Consider the following 24,894-nt stretch of genomic DNA (forward strand, 5'->3'; position numbering starts at 1 on the left):
TTCCTTAACTCCTATAATTTAAGTTCCTAACCTTTGTGTATTCCTTGAGTTAATGGTTGTTATTGGTCATGTACTATAAATATGGATAATATTGCAATGTAAATGGTACTTTTGGAAGAAGATAATACAATATTGCTTTCTCTCTTCTCTTTCTCTCCTTCATGTATCATTCATCTCTATATTGATTTGGTGAATTTCATAACACGTTATCAGCACGAAGCTCTACCAAACTTGAAAAAAAATTGAAGCCCTAATTGTTAGAGGTAATATTAGTTAATTATTTTATTATTTTACTTTCTCATTATCCGTGTTGAATTTTGATATTATATCTTATTAGATTATCAATAATCTCTAAAGGATTACAAAACAACGCGTTTGTTATATAGTTCCTGAAGAACTTAACAAATATCCATTAAAGATAGTATTAAGTTTGTTATATAGTTCTTGAAGAACATGTCAAATATCCTAGAAGGATAATATTGAGTTTGATATATAATTCCTGAAGAACTACAAAATGTGATTGAGTTCCTGAAGAACTATAAAAAAATGATGATTGTGATTGAGTTTCTGAAGAACTACACACACAAAAAAAAACTTTTTATTTGTGATATATAATTCCCGAAGAGTTAAAGTTTTAAAATAAGGATTTCTCACACCTTAAAATATTGTATCTATAATATTAGAAGAATTTCATCATGATATTAATGAATCCCAGAAGAATTGCATCTATACTAATAACATATCCCTGAAGGATTGCACAAAGAATAATTTTTCTTGACCGTTGTTTATGGAAATAGTTAGTGATGTGATATTTGTAGAACTAAAGATTAATATTAAACTATCTCCAAATTATTGTTCAAATGTTGAGTTTAATCGATTATTGTGTTTATAATAATTGATGGATTCCAGAAGAATTCAATGTTCAATCACCTTTAAAAGGCCGCATCTATAATATTGTTGAATCCTAGAAGGATTGTATCAATTATGTTAAAAATTACCAAAATGATTGCTTCAATAATATTATCGAATTCTAAAATGATTGAATTAATAATATTGAAGTATCCCAGAAGGATGATTTTGAGGATGATCTTCATGCATCCCAAAAATATTGCAAGAGTAATATTAAAATATCTCTGAAAGATTTCATAAATTTTTGTTGTTGTATCGATCTAAAAATTTATAATTTGTAATATGTTCATTAAAAGATTGTCATTCCAGAAAAATGACACAAATAATTTTAACGCATCCCAGAAGGATGGTTATATATTTTATTTATTTTTTAGATTATTATTTATAACAAATTATTTATATAGTTCCTGAAGAACTTATCAAGCATCCGTGAAGGATAGTAAATCAAATTAATTATATGACAATATAATTTTAGTGATATAATATTGTATGATTAAATATGTTAATTTTATAAGGGGTAATTGTTTGATAATTATATGATAATATGTTCATATGAATGTGTTTGATTAAATTGTTTAATAATGATATACTATTATATTGGTTTTGAATTATATTGGAGGTATTGAATATCTTTGTATTACACAACACAATTTGGACATAAAATGTGTATTACACTTATATTAGTACAATTGAAGCACATGTCACTGTAAACCAGTAGTTTACAAATTACACTTAAATGTGGCGTTGGTAAAATCGGTTGGGTCATCTCGGATATAATATGATCTGAATAATTTGTATTGAAGAACCAGAAGTTTCTTCAATCTAGTCAATTTTTGTGTGTTTCTAAAGGAAAATAAAAATTTGAGAAATTGCGTTTTTATGACATTAATTGTTGCATCGACTAAAATATCATGCATATGTCTCTACTCACAACCAGAAGTTTATGAAATTATTTTCTCAACTAATTAGACTAAGATCTTGTTTTCTGGATTTTTTAGAAATTCTTGTATAAGTATCACATATATTATTAAAATTGATATTGAATATCATGTAATACATGTTCATAAAAAGAAAATGAACCCAAAGATCCATTCTTTAGACGTCTAAAGTTAATTATATGGTTGATACTTATGAGATCATCAATTCAAATTATATATTTGAAACACCCAAAGTATGATATTAAGATATTTATTCGCATTAAACCAACAAGATACTATATCTTAGTCCTCCCTAATTTATTCTAATACTTCTCATCTAAATGAACATTTGGATGTGTTGTGTATATTCCAATTACTCCAATATAATACATTAAGATGAGTCATGAAAGAATATTGGAAAAATATAATTAATATGAATCTCAATTTTGAGGATATAATTTGAGCAAATAATCAAATACTTGGTTGCAGCCCAGTAGGCTGATTATCACTTGATAAATTAATTTTCCCAATATTAGGGGGAGGGAAATGAACAGCTGAAATCATGAACAAGAAGTTCAAATGAACAAGTTAAAATAAATTGTTGTATTGATCCTCGTACAAATCAATATGAACAAAAAGTTCAAAATATTATTCATTTGCAAAATTTATGAAATAAATTATCAGCTGGTAATACTCCACTCAAAGTGGATTCTCCTATTGGATAATATAATATTGCAAATGAGTTGTAGTTGCGCCTGAAGCGTGGTATGAAAGTCGGTTCCAATGTTAAAAGTCCTCTACTAAGAAAAGAAACTAAAGATGACCCAAGTGAGGATATGAAAATGCTAAGAGCACTTTGATCTAATTTAATTTTCAGTTCCAGAAGAACAAATCAAGTACTTGAAATATGAAATAAAGAGATCTCGATAAATTATGTCATGGATGAAATGCAATGGAACCGAAATTGAGATAACTAAATAAAGTCAATATTGACAATGTCTTTGTACACAATATAGCGCTAAAAGTGATCAATGATAACGAGGATCATGAGTCAAAGTCTATTAAAGATTATAGACTAAGTGAGAAATGGCCAAAATAAATATATTCAATTGAAGAAGAATTAAACTCACTTTACAAGTAACTCACTTTTGGACCTGTAGTTCGAACACCTTAAGATGTGAAACTAATGTGATATAAATGAGTTTTTTGTGAAAAAGAAAAATAAGAATGATATAAAGTTTGATTTATTGCTCAATGATTTTCACAAAGACTTAAGATTGATTTTGATAAAACATATTCACCAGTAGTGAATTCAATCGATTTTTGATAATTAATTAGCCTTGTAACACATGAAGGGCTTAATTTGAACATGATGGGTGTAATGACATCTTATTTATATGGTTCACTTAATAGTGACATTTACCTGAAATTCCCTGAAGGGTTCAATATACCAGAGGCACGTAATTATGGATCTCGAGAAAACTACTACATCAAATTGAACAAGTCTCTGCATGAGCTGAAAGAATCTGGATGCATGTTGTATAATCGCCTCAGTGAATATTTACTAAACGATGAATATACAAATAATTCAATTTGTACTTGTATTTTTATAAAATGATGTGGAAAAGAATTTGGAATACTAGTTATCTATGTGAATATGATACATATTATTGGAACTCCTGAAGAGCTTCCAAAAGCTATAAATTCCTTAAAGAAAGAGTTTGAGATGAATGACCTAGGAAAAACAAAAATTATGTCTAGCCTTACAAATTGAGAATTTGGACAATGGAATATTTGTACACTAGGAAGATTATATAGAAAAGTGTTGAAACACTTCTATATGGACAAATCTCATTTGTTGTCTACTCCAATGATTGTTATATCATTAGATGTAGAGAAAGATCTTTTCAGGCCTCAAGAAAATGATTACAAAAATTGTTTGGTCCTGAAGTACCATATCTTAGTGCAATTGGAGCACTAATGTACCTTGCTAATTATACACGTTTTGATATATCGTTTGTGGTCAATCTATTACCAAGATACAATTATTCACCTACATGAAGACATTTGAACATAGTCAAACATATACTTCGTTATCTTAGAGATGCTGGTTACTTGTCAGATTCTCACAATAGTAGATCAGAAACAAGCTATTTGTTTACATGTGATGGTACAATCATTTCATGGAGATCTATGAAACAACTCATGGAAACAACTTCATCAAATCCCGCATTACTATTACCACTACATGAAGTCACTTCGAAGAAGACATTTTAAGAAACAACTACAAAGAATATCGTCTCACATGTAAATGTCTGCATGAGGGGGAGAAATACATATGTTTTGCACTCTTTTTCCCTTCACCATGGTTTTGTCCCACTGGGTTTTCCTGGTAAGGTTTTTAACGAGGCAATTCACATTTAAAGGATATTGTACTCTTTTTCCTTCACTAGAATTGTTTCCATTGGGTTTTCTCTAGTAAGGTTTTAACGAGGCATATCCTCAATGAACACCCAAGGGGGAGTGTTATGAATAATAGTAAATAGATGTGGATGTTCATTTCCCCCAATCTTTCTATATTCCTTAACTCCTATAATTTAAGTTCCTAACCTTTGTGTATTCCTTGAGTTAATGGTTGTTATTGGTCATGTACTATAAATATGGATAATATTGCAATGTAAATGGTACTTTTGGAAGAAGATAATACAATATTGCTTTCTCTCTTCTCTTTCTCTCCTTCATTGCAATATTATCCATATTCATCTCTTCATGATGCATGTTGTAAAATCGCAAAATTGAAAAATGTGTGGGTAAAAATCCAAAAAATAATAAAATAAAGTAACCAAATTATACATTACTATTTGGAACACATAAACCCCTAAAACGATTAAACCCTGCACAACACCACCACCACATAGCCGTCGTACTGTCTCACTCCGAATTCCCCAAAACTCTCCGATCGAACTTCGGAGGAATCATTCCATCTAAAAAATGGAAGAAGAACACGCCGAGACATTCAACGACGGTTCAGACCTCTGCCAGCAGCTCATGGACCGTTACGCCAAATCCCCAGCCCCTCACCACCGTCACCTCCTTGCCGCCGCCGCCGCCCTGCGCTCCAACCTCTCCTCCGAGTCCCTCCCCCTCACGCCTGCCGCCTATTTCGCAGCCGCTATCTCCACCGCGTCGTCGTCGGAGTCCCTAGACTCCGTCTCACTGTCCTCACTTGTGTCCTTTATGGCCATCGCGCTTCCACTTGTGCCTTCCGGAGCCATCTCCGCGGAGAAGGCTCAGGAGGCTGCAGAAATCGTGGGTACGCTTCTGGTGAGGGAGGGGGAGGGCTTGGGTGTTTCTAGCTTGAGAGCTGCCGTGAAGTGCGTCGGTGTTTTGCTTGGGTTTTGTGATTTGAAGTATTGGCATTCTATTAAATTAGGGTTTGAAACTTTGCTTAAGTTCTCCACTGAGAAGCGCCCAAAGGTTGCACACACAATCTATGCTTTATGTTATCCTCTACTTTTAATTTATATCCATATATTATACATGAATTTTGAAACTCTGCTTGTTTGTTTAGGTTCGAAGATGTGCTCTAGAATCTCTCGAGAAGTTTTTCCGGTCTCTTCAATCCTCTACTGTTATTAAGGAAGCCAGCAAGTTGGTTCTGTCTGAACTGAAAAGGTGCATTGATTTAACATTGAAATTAACTGCTTCGAGGACTGGTGATGCTGATGAATGTAAAGATAAAGGCACTTCAAAACAAGAGCACTCGGAAGTCCTACATGTACTAAACATAGTAAATCTGGTTGCTCCTAATCTTTCTTCAGAAGTTATTCCAGAAGTTCTCTCCGAAGTGCATAGATTATTTGAATCTCAGATCTCGGCACTTACGAGGCATGTCCTTAAAACTGTAGAAGCTATTTTTGAAACTTCGAGAGTGCGAAATATAGATCTAGAGATAGAGAACATTGTAGTTTCTCTTGCTTCTTTTGTATCTTTGGGTGATAAGAACCCATTGGATACTGTGATATTTGCAGCAAACGTATTAAAACTTGCAATGGACTTACTTTATATTGGGCAATCAAGCTTGTGGTTCAAGAACCTTCCTCTCGTTTGTCAATCTATGATGGGTATGTATGGTGCTTCTATGTTCATCCTTATCAAATCATTAGATTGTAATTAATCTAGTTTAGGTTTTTAATTTTGATTATTTTATTTCATCTGGTTGTGTTTAGAACCATCTTTCTTCTGATTTTTCTTTTAGCTGAAAAAGTGTTTTGGATTACCAATTGGTCATGTCAATGCATCAATAATTTAAAATAAAAACATATCGATAGTTCCTCTATAAAATATTTCCCACGTAGCTGCAGTGCATTGGTTAGTGGTTTTTCCCCATGGATACCTGTTGTAGCCTGCAGGGACTTTTTATGGCATGACGTGTTTAGTTCTAAGTATACAATTTCTGTACTGTGTACGAATGTATGAACATATAGTAATGTCTAAATAACTTGCTACTGATTAATGTTAAAATCTTAGGTGTTGCTGATAATGTTACTATGGAGATATTGTAGTAAAGTGGATCTTTCATGTACATTTTTTAGTGTTACTGCTTTCTTTTTCCTTATATTCAATTTTCTATATCATAATGTTCTGATTCGTCTGCAAATGTTGAACATAGGGCTTCTAACTTCCGAGGCAAACACTGCATCACAGGCTTCAAGTATCTTAAAAGATGTGCTCAAGCACCTTCATGGTTCCAGTATCCTATTAAATACATATGAAACATTTCACGATGATAGTTCACCAAGTTTAGAAGGCGACGCAATAAAATCAACATGTGCAGTTTTTGAGAGCACCCTCTCTGCTACTGATGGGCTACCAAATGAGCTTCTTTTGTCAGTCATACATCTTTTATTTCTCGAGCTTGGTATGAAACTGTCTATCACCGTATTAGCACATTGTAGATGAAAAATCTTCTTTTCAAATTCTTTGATCTACGTAATTGGTTGTTAGTATATATACTCAATGGCATTGTTTTGTTAAGCAAGTTAGTTCTTGTCTCACTTTGGTGTTCCACACATGTTTTAAAAGTGTTATATTACAAATCAATTTCAAACCTCTTAGGCTCACTGTTTTCTTTTTGTTTCTTATAGTAGCTGGTTATCTTGACCACCGCCTTCATTATACTTTCTTTCTTTTCTCTCTTATTAAAGTTTTTTGTCAAACAAATATATTAGAATAATTTATAATATTCTAACAAAATAAAGAGGAAAAAACACTGGGTAGTCTCGATATATCTGTTTGATTGACTATGTATTTCCCTGTTATTTTTTGAGAAGATAATGCCGTGTTTGGTATTGCACTTCTCTTATTTATCTATCCCAAATTTTCTTGTGTAAAAGAAATTTGTAATCATACTCATTTCTTCCCGGTCTTCTCTTTTGTAATCTTCGTTGGTTGCAGGAGAATTCTCATTTGAGTTTATGAGGAATATTGTGCTTAAACTTGCTGACTTGATGATTCAAGATCCCGATGGCAAGGGCAATAATGAACATGTAAGTTCTGGTGAAAAATTCTTTTGCTGTATTGGATATTTCCACATTGATCTAGATGTTTGATATAATGAACGTCATATATTTCTCCATTATGTGTTTTTTTTCACTCATTTTAAAGTTATGGTGTAGTTAAACTCAGGAAGTTAATACACTAAAGCAAAATTGTTCTCAAAAGGTTTGGGAAATCCTCACCTCTTGAGCTAATGTTTTGGGTTGTTTTATATTTAAAGTCCAAATTGCAATAGTTAAATATGATGGAACACAACATAACATAAGAATTTTGCTGTGTTGAATATAATAGAACCACCCTTGTGGGTATATATTTGTACTTTTTGGTTCCACTAAGCATCAAGAAGAATAGAATATAACAAAGTTAATTCTAAAATCCAAGTTAATTCTTGGCTCAACTAAGGAAACGCTCTATTGGTATAGCGACTATTTCAACTTATACTTTCTAAATATTGAGTACTGTTGTAGACTGCAAGATATTTTGAAAAATATTTCAGCAATTTAATATGCTGTCATAATATGTTTTTATAGTAGTCTGTTTCCTTTTTTTCATGAATGATTTCCTTATTTAATTAATATTAAGAGTTTAATATGGGTATGTTTGGATGAAGAATTTTGCAGAGGAGGGAAAGACTTATTTCCTTATTGAAATGTTATATGATCATCTATCATGTTATTCTTTAATTTGTTAAAATCTCAAATGTATACCTAGCCCTCTAAAAAAAACCTTACTCCAAACATACCATTGGTATAGATAAGGATAATTTTCCTGTCTCTTATAATGATATCTAATATAGTGCTCACTTTAATACTAATATAATTTTATTATTTTGAAAATTATTCCTTTCCGCTGTACCTAAAAGGCTAAGTTGCCTGCTTGTGTTGGAAGGGTGCTGCACACGTTTCGAGAGACTTGATTTTTTTCTTAGTGGGCTAGATTGCCGTTGAGAGGCTTTGGGATGCATACACAAACACGACCTAAAACCCTTCAATTTCAGACGTCGGACTTATGCTGTCTCTACTCTGCTTTTGAGTTTCCTAAAATCTAGAACTCTACTAAAACAATGTCTTTATCTCCATATTTTCCCCCCCTTCTCATTGGCCTTGCAAATATCCTGGCTACCGTTTTCGTCTTCACTTTTGTCCCAGTTATTGTTAGTTACTGTTGTTTATGTTCTGGTACAGCTACTCTACTGATAACTGTTTAATCTTTTTTTCAATGTTATGCAGCTTCAGAAATGTATTGGATCTGCTGTTTTTGCTATGGGACCAGAGAAATTTCTCACACTTGTACCTCTCTCTCTTGATGAAAACAACTATACTTATTCAAATATTTGGCTAGTACCAATCTTAAAGAAGCACATAACTGGAGCATCTCTTGCTTATTACATGGAACATATCATACCTCTTGCAAAGTCCTTTAAGAAGGCTAGCCGTAAGGGTATGTTTCAACATGTTGAACATCTTTATCTATTGATAGCAAGTGTTTTCTTTTTATTATGTTCTTTTACTGCACTACACTAATTTCAGCATGGTGTTGTATTTTTAAAATCCTTTTCTTTTCACTTAAAGATGGAGGAAGCTGGTATGTTTTTTTTAACGATGGCCATCCCTCTACCTTGTGCCATTGGGTGCATTGGCTATTTCTTGTCTTTTCCTTCCCTTTTTGGTTCGAGATGCATGACACTGCTATATTTGCTGATCCCTGTTGTTTGAGATATTTTATATTTATTGTTGAAATATTGATATTTGTTAGCATCCTTTGGGATTATGATAGGAATACATTCCTATTTAGGTTATATGTCTCATCATATAAATAGTTGCCGAAAGTCCCGAAACTTTTTCATATCAATAAGAAACCTTCAGATTCAAGTTGGTATCAGCGCCTACCAAGATCTGATGTATCACTTGCTATTGAGTTTCTGCTATCGAGCCAGCTACCATTTATATCCACACGCCAAACAGAATATGCTTATAAACATAACCAGAGCAAGAATTAAAACAGAAGAATAATTTTAATAAATGAAGCGATTATAGAAAATAGATGAAAACAGAAAATGTATAAATTGAACAGAAACTGTAATAATAATAATAATAATAAAAGAAATAGAAAATCTCTTTAAAAACTAGAGTGACTAGAAAATCCCTTTAAAAAATATTTTAAACAGATATGAATGACGGTAAAATTGGTATTTCAAATCCTAACCCCCTTAAACTGCTTCAACAAGCCATTTTCCCTTTAATTTGCGGCTGCAAAATTCTAACAGACCACCGTTTAGGGTCGCATCAGACTCCAATTTCTTCTCCATGATACTGTGGTTGCTCGCTATTGAGAACATAGTTCAAAAAAGTAACTGAATAATCTATTTCCATTTTGTATGGGGGAGAAATAGTAAAAGGAAATTAAATTGACAATTTGTCATTTTGGGATATTACTATGCTAAGAAAAATATATTGTCTTTAAGTTTTGTCATTGTTGTTCCACTCTCACTTCATATATTTTTCCTTAAGCTGTTACTATTAGACATTTATGACATAATAACTAACTTAGTCAAATTCTTGAGCCAAAGTTTTCTGGTTTCTTTCCAGTCAAAAAGTCAGAGATTAGTGAAGATCTGCTGGTTCGTGCCCATGAATTGTGGGGTTTGCTTCCTAGCTTCTGTCGTCATACAACTGATACACATCAAAGTTTTGCTCGTCTATGTGATGCACTGTATACTTTTCTTAAAAAGGACGCCTCCATGCATGAAGATGTTTCCACGGCATTACAGGTCACATTTCATAAATTGGTGGTGGCCTTTGTACTGGTGCCTTTATTTGTTTGTTTTTGCAATTGACTTTGCATGTAAATTTTCTTTTATATGTAGATGCTTGTGAACGAGAATAAAGCTGCACTTGGTCCTAAAAAGAACGGACCAGATTGTGATACAGAACATGATTCTTCATTAGAGATCCGCACGCAGCGTGCTTATTCAAAGAAAGTTGCTACCAGAAACATAAAGGCCTTAGCATCGCATTCAAATCAGTTGCTTCATATTTTATCTGATTTATTTATCAGTTCACTTCCCGAAACACGCATTTCATTAAAGGTTTCACATTTTTCAATTATTTTGCAGATTTTCCCCTGTACTCCGATACCCTTCTCCTATCCTCTTTTGTCTTGGAAATCTATGAATAAACTCTTTTGTTCCATTTAATATGATTTTGGAGAATTTCTAGGCTGAATATTATTCTTTTACTAATAATCCCTCTAGCATGAATTTTTAAATAATTTGAATTTTTTGGCTCTTTTATAGGGTGCAATCAGGTGCCTAGCTTCGATAACCGATTCTTCTGTAACCAGAGAAGTTTTTATGTCTCTGCTCAGGAGGTTTGAGATTGTAGATTGTGAAGGTGAAAGTGAAGTATTGACGACTAACAATAAAGCTTTGGATATTGAGCCAAGTGATGACAAGAGATGTTCTCAAAGGTGAAACTAGTAACTAATATACATACAGGATTAGTTGTGACTGCCAGAATTTCATATAAACACAGTTTGCAGATTGATACTTCCCTCCACTAAGATTAAATATCACAGTAGAGTTGTGCGTGTTTCTTAACGAATTGATTAATTGTGTTGATTATGATGTTAAAACCATTATCTTTGTTAAGAAATATGGTTGAGCCTAACTCAACCCTAGAAAACTGGCTTGTAGGGTGAGGATTGTCCCCACTTACAAGCACATGTTCAGGTTATATATTGTCCGATGTGGGAATCTTAACACCCCTTCACGCCCAGTACTAGACATTTGCAGCGTGGAAATAAATGATGGGTGGCACGATAGCAAAAACCTGATAGCAAGTAGTCCACAAGATCTTAAATCAGACTCTGACACCATGTTAAGAAATGTGGTTGGGCTTAACTCAACCCTACAAAACCGGCTTGTATGGTGAAGATTGTCTTCACTTATAAACACATGTTCAGACCATATATTATCCGATGTGAGACTCTTAACAATCATTTACTAAAACACTCTTATTAATTGTGGTTAGTGGAATAATTAAGTTGATGAAGTTCAATAAATAAAGTTATGTTAGTGGAAAAATAAAATAAATATTGCATTAGTATTCCTAAAGTGATAGTTAGCTTTGCTATACATAGCTGGTCCCAAGTTTGGATAAAAGGAGAAAGTTGTGTTAGGAAGCCGACAATCAATGTAAAACTTTATTGAATCTCTGTGACAATTAGCTTGAGACGGAGAAAAAGTACAAATGTGACACTTTTTATGAGATAGAAAGAGAAATAACAATTCATTGTTTCCATTTCTATCCACTCAATTTCTCTCCTTTATAGACTTGTAATATCCACGCCTCGGCCCTTAAAATCTCATGTGAAGTAGTGTAATTGGATATAACCATCTATGTGCTTACCTCGTCAAAACCTTGCTCTGGGTGGGACGTTGCTTAGACTGCATAAGTTTTTAGAGAGGATTTGTTCATAACTACAGTTTTCCTTAATTGGATTAAAATAATCAAGAATTCTTCATTTTTTGATCTCGTTCTAATGTCAGTTTTCTTAACTATTGGCGGCTTTAAATATGAATGGGCTTTACATCATCTTAAATTCTACAGCAAATTGAATCCCGACCACTTCAAGCTATCTCATGTTTTGCAACTTCTTGTAATTGAATAATTGATGACAAGCCAGAGTCTTGTTATTTTTCAGGTGTGCAATATTGGAAATAGCATTCTGTCTTGTTGAAGGAGCCAATGATAATCTTGTTGAGATGATTTATAATTTAACTGTATATTCGTTTAAGGTATTTCTCAATGGTTGAGCAATACTCTGTGTTATTATTTTCCTTTTTGAATTCTTTTGACAAACATATAATTTTGAAAAATAAAAGTTAATGTATGTTTGATATATAGGCAACAAATGAGAGTGTTCGATATGAAGCATACAACATTTTGAGCAAAATTTTAGAGGTATGCTTTGTGCAACATCTTTTTCTTTTTTATTTTCTCTTGTTATATGTGTCAGTGTTTTTGTTTGATGGTGCAGGAGCAACCGAGCTATGCTTCACCTAAATACATGGAGTTAATTGATTTATTACTTAGTGTAAAACCTCCAACTGCGGTTGCTTCTCTTAGAAGTCGGTTTGCTTGTTTCAACATGCTGATGGTACACATTGTGAAGGTCCGAAATCTTAATTATGATATTATTTCGGTTTTGATATGTATTTTGTTTCAATCTTTGTAAATCTTAGACAAGAGGATGTGCAATCTTCTGGAATATATTTTGGTTTCTATGCGTGTCTTTGGAAATTAGTATTTTCAGCCTTAAGCTCCTCCCACTGCCAAGTTCTAAAGTACTTGTTTTACCCATACCCAGTTTATAGAAAATATCTGGACTCAGACCCATCTGGCATGATAGAAACTAAGACATAATCCATAGGTAGTCAATAGCTGAAGATAGTTCCGCTATTATGGTAGACTGCCGCTACAGCAGCCCCACTGCGGTCTCATTAACGTTGTGGGTAAAGCAGACTATGTGGTATGGCTAATGTTCTAATAATAACATTGTGTTTAATATATCTTTAGAATATGTGCAGCATTTTGTTTGGTTCTGGCTGAACTGTGAAACTGGGTTAACAGATGTACATTTTACATATCTGCATTTAATGTTTTGTAAGAGCCTGGTTCACTGAGCCGTATCTTTGAGACTTTCTTGGGAGGAGGTTCATAAAGTTATTTTCATACTCCTTTTTTTTTTTTAATCTTTGAAAGAGGGTGTACAATGTACATAACACTTACACTTCAACGGTCTTTTCATGATATATATGTATTCTGCAGATTAGCTTAGAAGAGGAGGTCAACTCGAAGGCTTTTCTCATTCTCAATGAAATCATCCTCACATTAAAAGATGTAAGTTCAAGTACATAGTATACACATTTCTTTAGTTAATTTGTTTAGCTTGGTCTATTATGTATAATATATCATATCAACAAGGAGAGATAATAGCTGTGCTAAATCATACGAAATGGTGCCATGTAGGGAAATGATGAAGCTAGGAAAGAAGCTTGCGATTTACTCTTAAATATAAGTTCTAGTTTGAGAGACTTGTCATGTGTTGGCCCGGTTGCACCATATCACAAACTAGTTAGCATGGTAAGTTCACTCTTGTTTTTAACTTAACTTGTTTTTAACAATCAAGTGTTACTTGAGAATTTTCCATAATCATGTATTTTTTCTCTGTTCTGTTTTAAGCCGACAATTTTGCAACCAATGCAATTTCACTCTATGTGTGCTTAGATGAACTTGTTTTATGTTAAAAGAAATTATATCATGTTATAACTGGAGTTGATGATTTGCATTTTCTAGAATATATTAATGAATTATGGCTTCAATACTCCAATACACAGATAATGGGATATCTTTCCGGTTCGTCTCCCCATATAAAAAGTGGAGCAGTCTCTGCGCTGTCAGTATTGGTATATAAGGATGCAGACCTTTGTCTCTCAATTTCTGATCTTGTCCCTTCTCTTTTATCTTTGCTGCACAGTAAAGATACGGAAATCATAAAAGTGAGTGTTACGGTGCATTTTTAAGATCAAATAGTTGTTTAAGCATATTTCTGTGCTTAAAGTTTAGTCTTCAATCTGTAACAGGCTGTCCTGGGCTTTTTTAAAGTGATGGTCTCTTGCTTAGAAGCAAAAGGGTTGCAGAATATTCTCTCAGAAGTTGTTGCTGAAATCATCCGCTGGTCATCTGTTTCAAGACATCATTTTAGAACAAAGGCATGTCTAACTTCTAATAGTTTATAGTCTTGAGTATGCATGCTGTGTGCATAAATAAGTACACCTGCACAACATGGAATCATGCATCTATACTGGATTGAACCATAAGAATAATGATTTCTTGTTTGTTTGTAGGTCACAGTCATATTAGAAATATTAATTCGGAAGTGTGGTTCAGCTGCTGTGAGAATGGTTACCCCAGAGAAGTACATGGATTTTCTAAAGACGGTTTTAGAGGTACTTCTTTTAGTCTGCGTCTAGCCATATGTTATTTCATCATACCCAAAAGCATGAAGGTGCTAATAGGGGCTTAGTTTTTTTATCAAGACCAAGCTCTTAAACGATCTAGGTTAACTTTTTATGGATAAAATTAATGAGGCATTAAACAGTATATGAACAGCATTTTTCATACACATTTATCATAATGGAACAAACAAATACTTTGTTCCTGGGTCGATTTCAACAGAGGTGTAGCTGGTGCCATCAGGTTGGATATGAAAGCTAAAATCATAGTGAATGTTCTGGCATTTTTTTCCTTTTTTTTTATCATTTGTCTTTTTATGCTCTAGGTCTAAATTTCTCACATTTACATTGAATTATTAAATAGGACCCTTGTAATTAAGCAGACTCAGTTACTCAAAGGAAAATATAATCTTTATATCAAAGCTATAGCTACTTGTGGAAAATGTTATTTTGTTTGGATTTTGTATTACTCTCAACTCAGGCTCATTAGAAATTTGTAGTATTTCTAGATGGTGAACATCAGACTGATTTCATGTTTGATAAAAAAATTATGTTGCCTATTGATGTGCAGAATCGACATGGCAAATCAAATGAAGCAGCCACTAATGATACAGAAAATACACCTGAAGTTTCAGCTGCCAAAGGGTATGATTTTATTGTGAAAAAAAAGCGTTGCTGATTTATTATTTCTTGGAAGCTGATTCAGATTCCTATCATCTATCCCTCTCCTTTGTAGGCCAGAGCGTAGGAAACATAATGCCAGAGATACCCAAGAGAGAGACTCATTTCAACAAAAAAAGAGAAAAAATAAATTTGAGAGAGACTTGTCAAGCAATAAGGGACCATCCAAGTCTACTAGCAATGATGAATTCAGATTAGCCAAAAGAAGTAGGCATTCTAATGATACAAATTCAAATATAAGGTCAGAAGGAAGTAAAAAGGGGAATAAAAGCCAGTTCAAAAGTTTCACTCAGGATGGTAGTAATAGAAACGTAAAGCCGCAAGGTACGGAGAAGGATAAAGGAGCTTCTAATGGACGGAAAGGAGCTTCCAAATCAAACAAGTTAAAAAGGAAATTTGAAAAAAATTGATAGATGATGGAATTGCGACATACTCAAAAGATGGTAAAGCAGTTCATAGAAGCGTGATATATCTATATCTTGTGTTGGTGTTGAAGTAGAAGGGGAAGTTGGTACTTGCTCTCTATTATTGCTTATAAATGTGGGATGTAACAAGTATTATAGCAGGATTATTTAAATGTGTTTCTTGCATAGCAAACAATATAGATAGGACTTTTGGCCATTTTTGTCGAGCTTTGATGCTCTAATAGGCTGAGAAAATGAAAGGCTGGTGCATGCATATTCTTACGGGAGGAATTCAAAACTGGTGAGAAAAGCTGCTGTTGTCCTATATGACTGACCTAGGCTAGTCATGTCTATAGGCTATAGCTATGTATTGCCTTCATCTACAATTGACTTGACAGGGTTTCTACTAACTAGTGCTATTTGACACTAAATCGGAAACCCTAAAACTGCTATTTGACACTAGGTATACATGTTGAGATTTTTCGTATTGATAAATTGGTATTATACACGAAGTTTTTCTCCTTTTGATTTTAGAGATAGTTTATTCTATATAATCCTGCATGTGATATATTAGTACAGAAAAACAAAACTATTAAAATGGATAGTACTCATCTTGTTGATCCTAAGCATTTCTTTGTGTGGTGTTGGTTGTCCTTGTGCATTCTATACTTTATTGATATTAAATCTTAATTATTTTTTAATGTAAAAGAGATAGGACTTGATTATAAATTATTTCTGTCTAGATTTCAAAATGTGCAAAATTGTGAAGTTTTTAAGAAGAAAGTTGAAATGTCACCACCACCAGATTTTAATTGTTATAAAAGTTTAAGTGTGAGCATATCATGACCAGATGGAGTTTGCACAATCAGGTGGTGTCACTAAAATCTGAACCAAGATTAGAGATAATGAGAGAGAGAGAGAGAGAAAAAGCCTAAATAGTTATATCAAAACAGATATATGGAATGAATCATCTAGAAAACCAAATTGCGGCTATTGCCAAATATTGACTATGGAATGGAAAGCTAGTCGGTTCAGGTACCAGAAACAGTGGCGTTTTTGAAAAATAGGTGTATGTGAAAAGAGAGGACATGAATATTGATGGTATATCGAAGGAAATCTGGAAGTTGAACACGCATGAGTGCATCAAGAGTTTTCTATGGCTATATTAGGTCATGATAGATTACGAATCTTCAAAAAAGCCTGAGACGACTAGGTGGTGTGCCGTGTAAGTTGTGTGGTTGTGCATGTGAATCGATGTTGAATGTTTTTAGAAACTGTCAAAAAGCTAGACAGTTTTGGATGAATAGAAATCTAGAAAACATATTGGTGGATTTTTCCACTATGGCCTACAAGGAGCGGTCCTAGCTGAACGTTTGTCAGAAGAACGATTGGAGTCGGTTCTGAGAAGTGGGATGTCGTTGTTTATGGTATTGGCGCAATCAGGAGTTGCATGAGGATCAGTTTAAAAGACCTCTTTGTTTGGGTAGTTATGTGTAGATGAAGATACATGAGTATGATTAAGTTAAGAGAAATAAAGATATAGTCATGGGGGGAGACCTAGCATCATGGTGGGGGTGGAAAGCGTTAGAGGAGAAATGGTTTAAGCTCAATACGAGTAGAGCTAGTAGTGTTAATAACAAAGCAGAGTGAGAAGGAATTATTTGTGACAATAAGGGAAGGTAAGATGACTTATACAAAGGTGTTGGGTGTGTAGAGCCTTTAAAAGGAAACATTTTGAGAGTTTTTGAAGGTTTAAGTCTTACTAGGAAGCTAGGTATCCGAAAACTAGAGCTTTATGTTGACTTGTTATCGCTTGTTAAAGAAACAGAATTGTGTGTGTCTAGAGACATGGAATGGTTCACTCTGGTCAAGCAAATCCTTAATCTCATGAAGATGCATGAGAATGTGAGGGTGGTGCATTATTATAGAGAAGCAAACACATGTGGGAACACTCTTGCTAAAGTAACAAGTCGTTTTTCAAGAAGAAGTTAAATTTCATCAATTCCTTGATTGAAAGGTATGCAAAGGATACCAATTTATCTAGGATGGTGGGGTAGTTTCTGCTTCGTTTTGGGCTTAGGTCCTTATAACAAAAAAATTCAATATCTTATTGTGAATTTATTATAGAGCTTATTTTCTACCTCACAACTCTTAAAAATAGTACGAGTTTTTTTATTTTATCCATCAAAACACAATAAAAATAATTGATTGAATAATCTAGAGGAGTATGATAAAAAAAATAAGTGGAAGATAAATGTGTCTCAATAAATTTTTATTGGTCTAAAAAACTCGAATAATCTAGTTTTTACTTTACGTTGTTAAATAAATATCCAAAACAACCAAATCCATTGGAACCAATTCGGTGTTATTATTCTCGTCTCATAAAAAATGTCCTATTTGAGCAATGCGCGGCTCTTAAGAATATGATTAGATATGTTAATTTTAATGATAATTTTTTTGTCATTTATTAAAATATTCTTATTAATTATAGTTACTGAAATAGTTAAATAGAGTGAAAGTTAATAATCAAGAGTATCATAAAAAGATTACTATCTCCTATTGACATCACTAGAAAACTCTTAATTTTGAAGTCAATTTCAAATGTTCTTTTTTCTTCTATGGTCTAAAGGAAATTATGTTTATCTAATACTTCTCCATTGATGTGGTGAGTAGGAATAAACTTATTGTTTTTCACAATTCTAAATCAATACTTTGAATAAAAAATTTAAAACTAACTTTCCATAGTTCAAACCTATCACCATTAAACGGTGGAGGTGTGTTTAGGAAAGATCTCTGGTTAGAATAAGTGTTGGAAATGAGCTTCTTCCTGAGATGACTAGTCTTAGAACATGAGTTAGACTCTGATCTCAATTGTTGAACATATGACTTCACTCGCAAGAGAGAGTGAATTGTGAGGGTTTGAAAAACGATGGTTTAAAACATTATTGTTTTCATTTTCAGAGTTTATAAATATTTTCGATAAAAATGTTTGATTGATAGCAGCGAAAAAATAAATATGCAAAAAAGAAAGATATCAGGGTTAAGAGAAAACACCACAAATTATAGAAATTCGATATAAATGAAGTGACTTAAACCTCTCTCCAAGACTTGATCTTGAGAGTATTCAGTAATGCTTGCTTATAAGCTTTTAGTAGGTTAAGCTTACAAACCCCGTTATACAAAAAAATAAAGTTTCTATTTAATTTTCAACCAAACAACAAATAGTGGAGACAAGCAGTTAGTCTTCCTTCTAAATATGAACTTGAAGTAGTTAGTCTCCAAGCTAAACCAAAATTTTATACGAACTTATCTCAAACCAAATGAAATTTTTTGAATTGGCTATCCTCTCAATCGAACCAGAGTTTTATACGGGTTGACCGCGAACTGAATTGAGATTTTAATCCAAGGTTTAAAACGTTTTTCCCAAATTGAGATTTTAAACCCAAATTGGTTTTGATATTTGGGATGTTTGGATTGGTGATATAGAAGGAAATAAAGTGACATGTATCGAATTGGTTTTGATATTTGGGATGTTTGGATTGGTGATATAGAAGGAAATAAAGTGACATGTATCAACTCTCCAAAGAGACAGAGACTACATATGAATATTCTAACACATGCCACAGTATTTTAGATTCATCAATATTCATCACAATTCTTATATCCCCCGGATTTTACAAGTGCAAAAAATGTATTTAATAATAATGAAAATATATCGGTCTGTTTGGAAATGGTAAAATTAGCTTGATGTCTTTAATCAACACATTACTTGGTGACTCTGTAAGACTGCAAATCAAAGAGAAATTCAGTTTAGTCTATATTTATAGATAAAAAGAATATACAACATCAAAACGATTGTTAGATGTATTTTAAGAATTCCAAATGAGACTGACCTTCACCCTTTTCAGTAGATCTTTAGCATTGCTGTCCTTTCTGAAGTGTTCCCTCACAGGCTGCATATTGCATGAAACAATTATTTTTTAGTAAACAAAGCAAAGGCACAAAACATCTTCCCACCAGAGCCTTGCCAAAAAAGACAATTATGTTGAAAAAAAATGCAGAAAGATGAAGTGTTGGTATACAACATAAGCAGATATACCAGTTGTGCTTTATTTGGAGAAGGTAATGATCGATTAAAATCTTAACTATATTTCTGACATCAGTTAAAATGAATTTATTGACAACAACTTAACTCTCAATCCTGGCCCAGGGTGGGTGCACAACCGGTAACAGGTAACTATGTAGAGAATATCTGAAAGATTTTATAGATGAAAACTTAACTCTTAATCCTGGCCCAGTGTGAATGTCTGAAAGATCTAGCTCCCACCCATATATGATATTCCCACTATTCTTCTGAAATTACTTTCCTCGCCTAACAAGCTAACCTTCCCTTCTTCACTTTTTAGTCTTTTCGGTTAACTAAATAATTGTAGCATCAGTTACTGGCTGTAACAGTAGCTAGCTGGTTAAGTGGTTATAAGTTATGACAGCTACTTGCAACATCCATATAAAAGGGCATTTCTACTAACTCTTACTGATAATTTCCACTAATTAGGGTCTCGGTCCATCGTATATATTAACCATCACATTAAATTTATAAACCCAACCCATTACAAGTAACCTAATAAGAATCTAATATATTTGAAGTTGTACATGTATACCAAAACCAAAACCATTCTATGACATCATTTCAATGCCGAGGAGAATACTGTCAACCTAGTACATATAGTGGAGAAGTACGCAAAGATGCATAAACATAACCAGAAAACATTACCTCTAAAATTTTATTCAATGACTTCGCCAGAGCTGGTTTAAGGTCAGCTGGATGTAACTCTCCACTTTCATAGTCGGCAATCAACTCTTCAAAGATTTTGAACGTCCTACATTGAATGAGAGTATGAACATATATCAACCAAACAATTGAATAGAAAGAACCAAAAAAATAGAAACAGACTTAAAGCAGCCAGAATGGTTCAAGAAACTATTACTATGAATGGAACATGAAGTTCAAAATGGGGAAATAGAAAAACTTACTTATTCCCTCCATTTTCCGCATTACGCTCCACAGTAAACTCGTTAAACCAAGGTAAAATAAGATATTTAATGTACTCCAAGCATGGGTTTCCTTCCACAACCTTTGGTGGGCAATATGCTTTTTTTATTTTCACATTCACTTCAGCCTATGATATCCAGATACAAAGATTGAACAGTCAACACATTATTTAAAACAGCTTATCAAAAATAAAATTGAAACAATCACAAAAAAAGGATGGAAATCTTTACCATGAAGGAATAAATAGCCACAATCATACATAAAATCACAACCTTTTTTTCCTTCATTTAAAATTTTATTCTTAATTTCATTTTTTATGTTTTTGAAATTTTAGCAAAATAAATATTTTCTTAGCTGCCATCAAGTTCAAAACATAACTAGGTAGGACAACTAAACTTTTCCTTTTTAATAAGGACAAATTTAATTTTCCTTTTAGCAGCTTACCTCCTCATCTTCCATGAAAATGGATGATAAAGGGTCACTTTTAGACATCTTCTCTTGCCCTTGCTGTAGACCAGGTATCATGTCTGAAAATCACCCGAGAATCAATTAGTAAGTGACACTCAACTTCAATATACACTAACTGAAAGGAAACCAAAAGATTACGGTGTGATAAGATGATGGGTTTGTTCTTCCTCTTAATAACATCACAATACTCTCTGGCAAGTACATTCACTTTTCTCTGATCCATTCCCAATTGGCAGATGTCGGCCTATTTTAAGATAAAAATATTTATGCATTATTCACCAATATGTTTCAGGCAAATTTACAACTACAGATGAAGACAGAACATAATATTCAGCACAACATCGCAATACTTAAACATGAAAAATACAAATCAATATCAGCTAGTTTACAATTTTACACAAAGAAGCTATAAGAGACTAGGACGGAAACATCCAAGAACAGAGCAATTGAAATTAAAGAGAAGAAATCATTTGGTATTCGGTACATGCAGTTAACACATATCATAATTTACACATTCCATTTTCACAGCTAACATTGCAACAACCATGTATCCATTTATTTGTTTGATTTTGATAGTACTATACTGTAAAAAAATCCAAAATGAGCCTAAAAGAATATCATTCAATAAGTTGAATGTCAAACAAAGCAAACAATGATATAAGGTATAAATAAGTTCAATTAATCAATGCAATCATCAAAATATAGGGAAAGGGAGAACTCCACCTTGAGGAAAAAAATGTCAGCACACTGCATACATGGGTAGAATATTTGAGCTGCAGTCAGTTCATCTGTCTCACTCCGCCCCATAATTTGGCTACACCTATAATATCGAAAAGCCAAACATGAAACAACATTCCAAATCCATTATTCAGTGAAATCGTATCAAAGAATTTTCATAATTAGAAAACCTGATAATCCTTTTAAGATTGTTCTTCTGAGCTATATCCAACACCAGAGGCCAATACTCATCAGCTCTAGCATTAATCTCTTTCGACGACCACAAAAACTCAACTTTCCCCCCTTCCAGATCCATCCCAACCGCTTTCCAAATTTCGATCAAGTAGCGGCCAACAACTTCAATTTTCTTCAAATCTCCGCCCATCTTATTATTAAGCTTAGCAAACCAATCAGCAACCCATATTTTGACTCGGCAACCCGCGGATGTTAGCTTGTTCACATTGATTGCTTTCATGACACCCTAGATATAAACAAATTTATGAATTTCTGCCATTTCTTTCGGATCCATAACAAATAAATAAAGTTGATGATATAATAAAAAATGAGGTTAGACCTGAGCAATGTGCATTCTTCCAGAAGGTTCGAACCCATCGTAGCAAATCGGTTCAGCCTTTTTGGCGAGGAGGTTAAGGAGTTCTTCATTTTGAATGCATTCTTCTCCGATGCTTCTAACGATATCGAATCTCTCCTCAGCAGTCAATAATCTGCGTAAATTGGAAAATGGAGATTGATAACAGAACAACAGGGAAAGGTCAAAGGTGTGTAGTAGTAGTAACAGAAACTTACTGTGGAGTTGTTGGGATTGGGGTGGATGATTCGGCGACGGACATTGATTCCAGTGCTTCTGCGGCGGCGGCTTCTTCTGCCATTTCCAATTTGCGATTGAAACAGACAACAGTGGGATAATTTTGTTTAGGGTTTTGACTTTCAACTATCAATGGCGGCAGTTCAATCTCAACCGTATATTGGCATCACCATGTGAATTTCGGAAAATACTTATATAGACACAACCATAACATCTGTACTTACACACAACCAATCACATTTTTTTTTAATTAAAAATTAAAAAGGGATTTTCTAACCTATACAACATTGCATAGGATAAGGGCAATTAATAAACTATTTCTTTCCATATAAATTATCATATTAATTATTTTTCTATTGAAAAGTAATCTTTTATATTTTCTCTCTCCTATCCAATTAATGGATGAACATCAATAAATATAAATATGGTAATTTATATTTAATAAAGTGGTGTATTAATTGTCTCTTATCCTATGCAAGGTTGCATAGGTTAGAAAAACCCAATTAAAAAATAAATTGTTTCTCTCCTCTTTTATTTCAACCACCTCATGATCCAATTAAAAACAAATTAAAATTTAAAATAAATTTATATTCTCTCTTTCCATTGGTTGTTCCTAAAAATATGGGTTTAGGTTCGTGTGCATGCAAGTATTTCTCTTGAATTTCAGTCAATTAAAAATAATTTATGTATTTTAACTTCTAAGGAAAATTTACCTGTATTTGAACTAATTATTTAATGATATACCCTTACCTGAATTCATGTATTTGAACTAATTATTTAATGATTTAAAAAGATACCCTGTTTCTTTTTAAGTGTCGTTTTAACAAAAAGCTCTTCAACTAAGATAGTGGATTATTAGAGTTACTTTTTCTATTATACCCTTATTTATTTTTCTCTTTCCAAATAAATTCAATCATACACTCTCTTTTTCCAATAACTAATTGAAAAATTTGAGGTGGAGTTATTGAGAAAATGAGGGTTTTAATGACAAATTATAACATTAAATCATAAAACGATACTTAAATATGAACAAAAAAATTCTTCTAAAATGACACTTAAAAAGGAACGGAGGGAGTAATTTTTAAGTGAGGAAATAAGTCACGCCGATCTATAAGGGTCTATAGTCTAGCCTATTTAAGGTCGGATTTATTTAATTAAAAAGATTAGATTTAGGCTTTTTTTTAAAGTTTATTTAATTAAGGGTCTTGCTAACCAGTACCCTCAATGCACTCTTTAAGCATACTACTAAATAAGAAAAATATTCTTTATAAAAGCTAACATTGCAATTTTCAATACAATTTCAATGCATTAAATACACCCATTTTAATTTAAACTTATCATATTAATCACTTAAAAAGAGTCCTAAGGGTACTGGTTAGCATTTTCCTTTAATTAAATATGTCAGACTTAGGCTATTAAAAAAGTCTATGAAATCTTATAGATCGGCATATATTTTCATATATATTAAAATTAGTCTAAATATGATAGTCTATATATGAATATATTAGAAAAAAGACTAAATAAGTTGGCCTATATATCCATATATATTAGGAAAAAATGCTAAATAGGTCGGCCTATATAAGCTTATATAGGTCAACCTATAAGGTTTTTTTTAGAAATATGGATTAATTGAAATCATTAATGAGAATCGGGTTTTTAAATAGGTTTTACAGTCAGGCCAAAAAAAAGAGCCTATAGTAGGCCATATGTCAGGTTCAGGCCTATGCCCTATTTTCAGACCTTCTAAAGCCTAGCTTAGCCTAACCTATTTTCACCTCTAATAATTTTGCTTATAATATGAGACAGAGAGAGTACATTAAATTTCATTTGATAACAAAATTAAATCTATAATATAAAAAAAGAATTGTTCTAGATAATACAATTTTAACCCTTCTTCATTTGCCGCTAACAAACAAAATTAAGGGCAATTTTAGTCAAAACTAACTAAATGTAAGCTAGTTTTCTATTTTTGGTTACATTACAATGCTGGTTTGCAACAAAATAAGCTCAAAATTATTTTTAAAATATTATTATATGGTTTTAAAGTTGCATATCAACCAATATATTCTGATTAAGTTATGTGAAAGTTGCAAAATAAGCTTTTGAGATGCTGCTACGTGACATAAAGTTATGCTGCTCCAAAATATATGTTCCTAATGTAAATTACTTGCTACCTTTCCATCATCTTTCCTTTTCCCTCAACATATATCGGCTCTTTCTCTTCATTCTACCAACAGCTCTTCTTTCATCCTTTGTTAAACTGAAAACTATTTTATTCTTTCTCTTTATTCTATCATTAAAGCTTCCTTCATCTTTGTTCAACCGCAAACTGTTTGAGCTGA

The 24,894-nt window shown here is 32.9% G+C and overlaps 2 protein-coding genes across 2 annotated transcripts; one reads left to right on the forward strand and one right to left on the reverse strand.

Annotated features, from left to right (window-relative positions):
• The first annotated feature begins 4,696 nt into the window (after positions 1-4,696).
• LOC131595592 (uncharacterized) lies at positions 4,697-16,009 on the forward strand. The gene is made up of 18 exons (XM_058867975.1): positions 4,697-5,303; positions 5,398-5,950; positions 6,499-6,747; positions 7,284-7,375; positions 8,615-8,825; positions 9,974-10,155; positions 10,252-10,473; positions 10,681-10,853; positions 12,090-12,183; positions 12,293-12,349; positions 12,426-12,560; positions 13,217-13,288; positions 13,418-13,531; positions 13,786-13,947; positions 14,032-14,160; positions 14,296-14,397; positions 14,975-15,048; positions 15,140-16,009. Exons 1-18 carry the CDS (start codon positions 4,818-4,820, stop codon positions 15,492-15,494), a joined length of 3,462 nt encoding a protein of 1,153 aa, XP_058723958.1. The 5' UTR covers positions 4,697-4,817; the 3' UTR covers positions 15,495-16,009.
• Positions 16,010-19,084: 3,075 nt separating this feature from the next.
• On the reverse strand, positions 19,085-22,708 carry LOC131595593 (tyrosine--tRNA ligase 1, cytoplasmic). The gene is made up of 10 exons (XM_058867976.1): positions 22,534-22,708; positions 22,301-22,451; positions 21,918-22,207; positions 21,733-21,829; positions 21,148-21,253; positions 20,986-21,068; positions 20,523-20,668; positions 20,263-20,368; positions 19,382-19,441; positions 19,085-19,274 (listed from the first exon to the last, which is right to left on the reverse strand). Exons 1-10 carry the CDS (start codon positions 22,614-22,616, stop codon positions 19,254-19,256), a joined length of 1,143 nt encoding a protein of 380 aa, XP_058723959.1. The 5' UTR covers positions 22,617-22,708; the 3' UTR covers positions 19,085-19,253.
• Between the last annotated feature and the right edge of the window lie 2,186 nt (positions 22,709-24,894).

Source organism: Vicia villosa, linkage group LG4, assembly GCF_029867415.1.
Source record: "Vicia villosa cultivar HV-30 ecotype Madison, WI linkage group LG4, Vvil1.0, whole genome shotgun sequence".
Lineage (NCBI taxonomy): Eukaryota > Viridiplantae > Streptophyta > Magnoliopsida > Fabales > Fabaceae > Vicia > Vicia villosa.

Coding starts and splice junctions, on each gene's coding strand:
- LOC131595592 (XM_058867975.1), top strand. CDS start 4,818: ATGGAAGAAGAACACGCCGAGACATTCAACGACGGTTCAGACCTCTGC. Junction 6,748..7,283: donor TCTTTTATTTCTCGAGCTTG/GTATGAAACTGT, acceptor CGTTGGTTGCAG/GAGAATTCTCATTTGAGTTT. Junction 12,350..12,425: donor TTTTGAGCAAAATTTTAGAG/GTATGCTTTGTG, acceptor TTGATGGTGCAG/GAGCAACCGAGCTATGCTTC.
- LOC131595593 (XM_058867976.1), bottom strand. CDS start 22,616: ATGGCAGAAGAAGCCGCCGCCGCAGAAGCACTGGAATCAATGTCCGTC. Junction 19,442..20,262: donor CATTGAATAAAATTTTAGAG/GTAATGTTTTCT, acceptor TGCAATATGCAG/CCTGTGAGGGAACACTTCAG. Junction 19,275..19,381: donor ATCTACTGAAAAGGGTGAAG/GTCAGTCTCATT, acceptor TTTGATTTGCAG/TCTTACAGAGTCACCAAGTA.